The sequence below is a fragment of the Labrus bergylta genome, chromosome 1, assembly GCF_963930695.1.
Source record: "Labrus bergylta chromosome 1, fLabBer1.1, whole genome shotgun sequence".
Taxonomy (NCBI): domain Eukaryota; kingdom Metazoa; phylum Chordata; class Actinopteri; order Labriformes; family Labridae; genus Labrus; species Labrus bergylta.
In genome coordinates, this window is record NC_089195.1 from 37,598,679 (window position 1) to 37,605,216 (window position 6,538).

General features: G+C 45.9%; 1 protein-coding gene across 1 annotated transcript in view; it reads right to left on the bottom strand.

The window, feature by feature from the left end:
* mark1 (MAP/microtubule affinity-regulating kinase 1) overlaps positions 1–5,985 on the bottom strand; it is a 27,574-nt gene extending 21,589 nt beyond the window's left edge. Inside the window, exons 1-2 of the mRNA XM_065960812.1 lie at positions 5,616–5,985; positions 1–28 (exon numbers count right to left, since the gene is read on the bottom strand). The exon at positions 1–28 is cut by the window's left edge and continues 176 nt beyond it. Of these exons, the coding sequence (XP_065816884.1) occupies positions 1–28; positions 5,616–5,666 (79 nt within the window). The 5' untranslated portion in view covers positions 5,667–5,985. The remainder of the gene's footprint in view (positions 29–5,615) is intronic.
* Between the last annotated feature and the right edge of the window lie 553 nt (positions 5,986–6,538).

Consider the following 6,538-nt stretch of genomic DNA (forward strand, 5'->3'; position numbering starts at 1 on the left):
GATCTGGGAGGCCGTCGGAGGACTTTGGCTGAAAAAGACAAGACACAGAATTCTTCTAAATGAAAAGGTTTGAATACAGAATGAAGCAGGTTTGGCGTGCCACAGAGACATGTATCTGGACATTTACTGTTCAGACATGATCTCAAAATGCAGCTGATACTGAAGATACTGTTCTGCATTTTAATCTATATGTATGCAGATGATACCGTGTTTTTAACCAGTGAAAACTAGGGCCTGACTGATATGAGATTTTTGGGGCCGATGTCAATATTAGGGAGAGGAAAAAAATCGATACCAATATATGATCTATCTTCGATCTGTAGAGATAAATATAGATAAACACATTTATTGTGTTGATCCCTCAGTTATCAAACACTTTAAAAAGTTTTACAATGAAGACAAGATGGCCGCTCAGCTGGAAAGTAACTGAGCACGAACGAGCATCATCGCTCGACTCTCTGCAGAGTGATGATGTCTGTTGTGATCCATACAGCGCCCCCTGCTGGAGACAGAGAACTGTAAGTGTAACACAATGAAACTCAGATTAAATGATATCTGACTGGTGAATAAATCTGTAATATCGGTGTATATCTGTAATAAAAGTAGCCGATACTGAGAGTCACTGTTGATATTATGGGCTGGCTGATTAATCGGCTCTATGCAGATGATACTGTACTTTTAGATCTAACTCAACACAAAGAAACAAAACAAATCCATGCAGACCAACAGCTTGTGTGTCCTGTGAGTGTGGTATGTTTGTAGAGAGCGATGTAACAGCTGTTTAATAAATTCATCTCCCTCTGTAACGTAAAGGTCTCTCTCTGCAGGGATCCTTAACGTGATGATGTCACACACTTACAATAACAACCGGAGCCTGTTGGGGACAAAAACGACAACTTTGAGTGAACGCACTTTGATCATCATGTTGCAGGAGTCTGGGTCTGGTTTTAGTCCAGAGTGATGTGTGAGACCTGCTGCAGGCCGGAGTCTGTCAGAGAAACCAGAGCCGACAGAAACCAGTCTGACTGCGTCTGATTCAGCCAGAGGAGCCGACAGCGAGGACACCAACACCTCTACAGTTACACTATGACATCACAGAGACTCACTGAAGCGTCCATGTGGACTTTAATCTCTTCATCAGTCTGGGGTTTCTCTCACAACAAGGTGATGATGATGTTTAAGCAACACTTTAACTTTACAAAGAGACAAAGAACAAGAACGATGAAACCCAAAGGATCCATTAAAGAGAGGCGTTAATAAAGAGACGATCTTTAAGACCCGGAGAAACTTCAGAACGATTTCAGTCAAGTAACTGATTTTAAAGACGGACCTAATTTCCGCCCGATTGCACGCTGTAAGTTGTGCAGTGAGCTGGGACAAAAAAAAAATCTATTCGCTAAAGTATCGTCATTCATCTGGGATCAATCATCGTGACATCAAATCGTCCCATCTCTACAGCACGGGGTCCACGAGGACCCTCTTTACCTTCTGTCTAGAGGTGACACATCGATTCATGTAAAGATGGAGATTCATAACTTCCAAAAATCGATATATTACTTTCTTTTTTTTTTTTGGGCTAATCAGTCCCTCCCTGCTACGTGCTAATGCTAGCTCCTTAACTCAGCAGAATGACTTTGTTAATGGTTACAGAGTTTGCCAAACAAAGACGACACATTGGGCAGGCTGCACAGGTATGTTATCGACCGCCCACATATGTTATAAAAGAGAGAGAGAATCAGCTGGTACGTGATATATTCGCTCTTGGACCGCACATGACACAGTGACCGGGGTCAAAGGTCACACCGTACCACACACAGTGACTGGGGTCAAAGGTCACACCGTCTCACACACAGGGAGCGGGGGAGGGGTCGACTCCTGCTGTCTCTGAGTGAAGGAGACCAACTTCAGGATCATGCTGCAGTGCATTCTGGGAATAATCAATATGAAACAGACAGCCGGAGGGGGGCGGAGCCAAAGGGCGAAACTCTGCAGAGAGTCAGGACGCAAAGAGACCCGAGAAGAAATGAGTCTGGTTCTGATCCAGGTTTCTGTCTGTTCAACATGAGTCTGGTTCTGATCCAGGTTTCTGTCTGTTCATCGTGAGTCTGGTTCTGATCCAGGTTTCTGTCTGTTCAACATGAGTCTGGTTCTGATCCAGGTTTCTGTCTGTTCAACATGAGTCTGGTTCTGATCCGGGTTTCTGTCTGTTCTACATGAGTCTGGTTCTGATCCAGGTTTCTGTCTGTTCATCGTGAGTCTGGTTCTGATCCAGGTTTCTGTCTGTTCATCGTGAGTCTGGTTCTGATCCAGGTTTCTGTCTGTTCAACATGAGTCTGGTTCTGATCCAGGTTTCTGTCTGTTCATCATGAGTCTGGTTCTGATCCAGGTTTCTGTCTGTTCAACATGAGTCTGATTCTGGTCCAGGTTTCTGTCTGTTCATCGTGAGTCTGGTTCTGATCCAGGTTTCTGTCTGTTCATCGTGAGTCTGGTTCTGGTCCAGGTTTCTGTCTGTTCAACATGAGTCTGGTTCTGATCCAGGTTTCTGTCTGTTCAACATGAGTCTGGTTCTGGTCCAGGTTTCTGTCTGTTCATCGTGAGTCTGGTTCTGGTCCAGGTTTCTGTCTGTTCATCGTGAGTCTGGTTCTGATCCAGGTTTCTGTCTGTTCAACATGAGTCTGGTTCTGGTCCAGGTTTCTGTCTGTTCAACATGAGTCTGGTTCTGGTCCAGGTTTCTGTCTGTTCATCGTGAGTCTGGTTCTGGTCCAGGTTTCTGTCTGTTCAACGTGAGTCTGGTTCTGATCCAGGTTTCTGTTCATCGTGAGTCTGGTTCTGGTCCAGGTTTCTGTCTGTTCTTCGTGAGTCTGGTTCTGGTCCAGGTTTCTGTCTGTTCAACATGAGTCTGGTTCTGTTCCAGGTTTCTGTCTGTTCAACATGAGTCTGGTTCTGATCCAGGTTTCTGTCTATTCAACATGAGTCTGGTTCTGATCCGGGTTTCTGTCTGTTCTACATGAGTCTGGTTCTGGTCCAGGTTTCTGTCTGTTCATCATGAGTCTGGTTCTGATCCAGGTTTCTGTCTGTTCTACATGAGTCTGGTTCTGATCCAGGTTTCTGTCTGTTCAACATGAGTCTGGTTCTGATCCAGGTTTCTGTCTGTTCAACGTGAGTCTGGTTCTGATCCAGGTTTCTGTCTGTTCATCATGAGTCTGGTTCTGATCCAGGTTTCTGTCTGTTCAACATGAGTCTGGTTCTGATCCAGGTTTCTGTCTGTTCATCGTGAGTCTGGTTCTGATCCAGGTTTCTGTCTGTTCAACGTGAGTCTGGTTCTGGTCCAGGTTTCTGTCTGTTCAACTTGAGTCTGGTTCTGGTCCAGGTTTCTGTCTGTTCAACGTGAGTCTGGTTCTGGTCCAGGTTTCTGTCTGTTCATCGTGAGTCTGGTTCTGATCCAGGTTTCTGTCTGTTCAACGTGAGTCTGGTTCTGATCCAGGTTTCTGTCTGTTCATCGTGAGTCTGGTTCTGGTCCAGGTTTCTGTCTGTTCAACATGAGTCTGGTTCTGATCCAGGTTTCTGTCTGTTCATCGTGAGTCTGGTTCTGGTCCAGGTTTCTGTCTGTTCAACATGAGTCTGGTTCTGATCCAGGTTTCTGTTCATCGTGAGTCTGGTTCTGGTCCAGGTTTCTGTCTGTTCAACATGAGTCTGGTTCTGGTCCAGGTTTCTGTCTGTTCATCGTGAGTCTGGTTCTGGTCCAGGTTTCTGTCTGTTCAACATGAGTCTGGTTCTGATCCAGGTTTCTGTCTGTTCAACATGAGTCTGGTTCTGGTCCAGGTTTCTGTCTGTTCATCGTGAGTCTGGTTCTGATCCAGGTTTCTGTCTGTTCAACATGAGTCTGGTTCTGATCCAGGTTTCTGTCTATTCAACATGAGTCTGGTTCTGGTCCGGGTTTCTGTCTATTCTACATGAGTCTGGTTCTGGTCCAGGTTTCTGTCTGTTCATCATGAGTCTGGTTCTGGTCCGGGTTTCTGTCTATTCTACATGAGTCTGGTTCTGACCCAGGTTTCTGTCTGTTCAACATGAGTCTGGTTCTGATCCAGGTTTCTGTCTGTTCTACATGAGTATGGTTCTGATCCTGGTTTCTGTTCTACATGAGTCTGGTTCTGATCCAGGTTTCTGTCTGTTCAACATGAGTCTGGTTCTGATCCAGGTTTCTGTTCTACATGAGTCTGGTTCTGATCCAGGTTTCTGTCTGTTCAACATGAGTCTGGTTCTGATCCAGGTTTCTGTCTGTTCATCATGAGTCTGGTTCTGATCCAGGTTTCTGTCTGTTCAACATGAGTCTGGTTCTGATCCAGGTTTCTGTCTGTTCTACATGAGTCTGGTTCTGATCCTGGTTTCTGTTCTACATGAGTCTGGTTCTGATCCAGGTTTCTGTCTGTTCAACATGAGTCTGGTTCTGATCCAGACATGAGTCTGGTTCTGATCCAGGTTTCTGTCTGTTCTACATGAGTCTGGTTCTGATCCAGGTTTCTGTTCTACATGAGTCTGGTTCTGATCCAGGTTTCTGTCTGTTCAACATGAGTATGGTTCTGATCCAGGTTTCTGTCTGTTCTACATGAGTCTGGTTCTGATCCAGGTTTCTGTCTGTTCAACATGAGTCTGGTTCTGATCCTGGTTTCTGTTCTACATGAGTCTGGTTCTGATCCAGGTTTCTGAAACCTTCCTCCGTCTGAATAACTTCAGCTTGTTAACAGACAAAGAGGTGGGGCTTAAGAGTCATATCAGCCACGCCCCTAACTCTTCTCCTTCATCAAATCAAAACTGATGAGTCATCAAAACATTCACCCCCCGTACAGTGTGTGTCCATCCAGACATGAGCTAATCACACCTGTTTGGTTTTTTGAACCAGGCTGTAAACATGTTCATCTCTGCTGTAAAAACAGGCTTTTTAGAATGGGTGTGTATGTGACTTCCTGTGCTTCTGCAGCCAGCCTCTAGTGGACACTCCAGGAACTGCAGGATGTTACACTTCAGCATCGGCTTCATTTATTAACAGCAGAGGTTGCTGATTGGTTCTCCCCACAGACTGTACAACATGTGGACGTCATCATCGCTTTCTAATGAGACGCGGTCGCCATATTGGAAATACGAAACTTAAGAAACAGGAAAAGATGCGGAGATGAGGCGGGGCTTTAAGCTGTCTGTCAACTCAGCCCCGCCCCTTATTATGCTAATAGGTGTGCTAATAGGAGGTGTGCTGTGCTCAGTGGCGCCCCCTGCAGGTCAGGTTGAACACATAAAGAAGTGAATGAGAACACATGACCCGCATCGACCTGTGAGGCGTTCAGGTGACCTCACGTCTGATTTGATCCTCTATCACCTGAACACACCACGGCTGCTAACGTGCCTCTCAGCAGCCAATCAGAGAGCTCAGACGGATTCAGCTGGTTTTTAACCCAACAGTGTGCTCTCTGTTTGAACTGCCACACGAACATTTAAATCAACTTCTTTACTGGGAATCCGTTTCAGTCCCAGCTCAGAGTGTGAAGAACCAGTAAAGGAAACTGGTTTGAGAAGTGGTCAAAGTCCAAAGATAATAAAAACAAGTGAATAATGAATCTGACCTGCTCCGGGTCCCTCTCGCTGACCGGGGTCAGAGGCATCCTGCCGGACATCTTCCTGCCCTCAGTCCGGGAGGAGCATCTCTCCCCGGCAACAGGCCACCTCAGCGGGGCTCAGCTGGGAGGCTCCGCCGGCCGGAGGGAGAGGCAGGCCGGGGCGGCGGCTACAGGAAGGCCCGGTGTGTGCGGCGGAGCGGGACAGAGAAACCCGCATGGAGCCCAGAAGAGAGAGAGAGAGAGAGAGAGAGAGAGAAAGAGAGAGAGAAAGAGAGGGAGGAAGAGAGGGAGGAAGAGGAGAAGCAGAGGAGGAAGAGGAGGAGAAAAGTAGAGAAATAGAGATCCTTCCCGCAGCTCCCGGTGCTTTATCCGGTCAAACAGCAGCACTGCGGAGCTACACTGTGACGTCAGAGCTCCTCCCTCCTCGTCATCATCGTCATCCTAAAAATATCCCAGCATCCTCAGCTGCTCCTCTGGAACATCCTCCTCACAGACTCACCACGTGAGCTCATTTACAGTATTTATATTTATATTTATATTTTATTTTGGTAAACCGAACATCCGGTCACACCTTAGTTATAAATATTAACATGTTGTGATTTATTTCTATGGAAGCCTGAAGCGGACAATCAGTCAAACTGAAAACCAGAAATGATTTTAATTGATTTGAATCTTTTTATTATTAACCCTTTCATGAATCATAAAACCAGATTTCAAAATAAGATTCTTCAAAGTGAACATTATAAAACACTTCTTTTATTTTGTAATTCACAAACAAAATCACAGATTTTAATTTCCTTTCAAAAACACGTTTTCAGTTTCCACGGGTCCTGGGGGGGGGGTGGGGGGGGCACACGTGACTCCAGTTAGTTTCAGTATCGCTGTGATCCTTGATGTTTATGGGCGAGTCCAGAATCTGATGGCGCCCT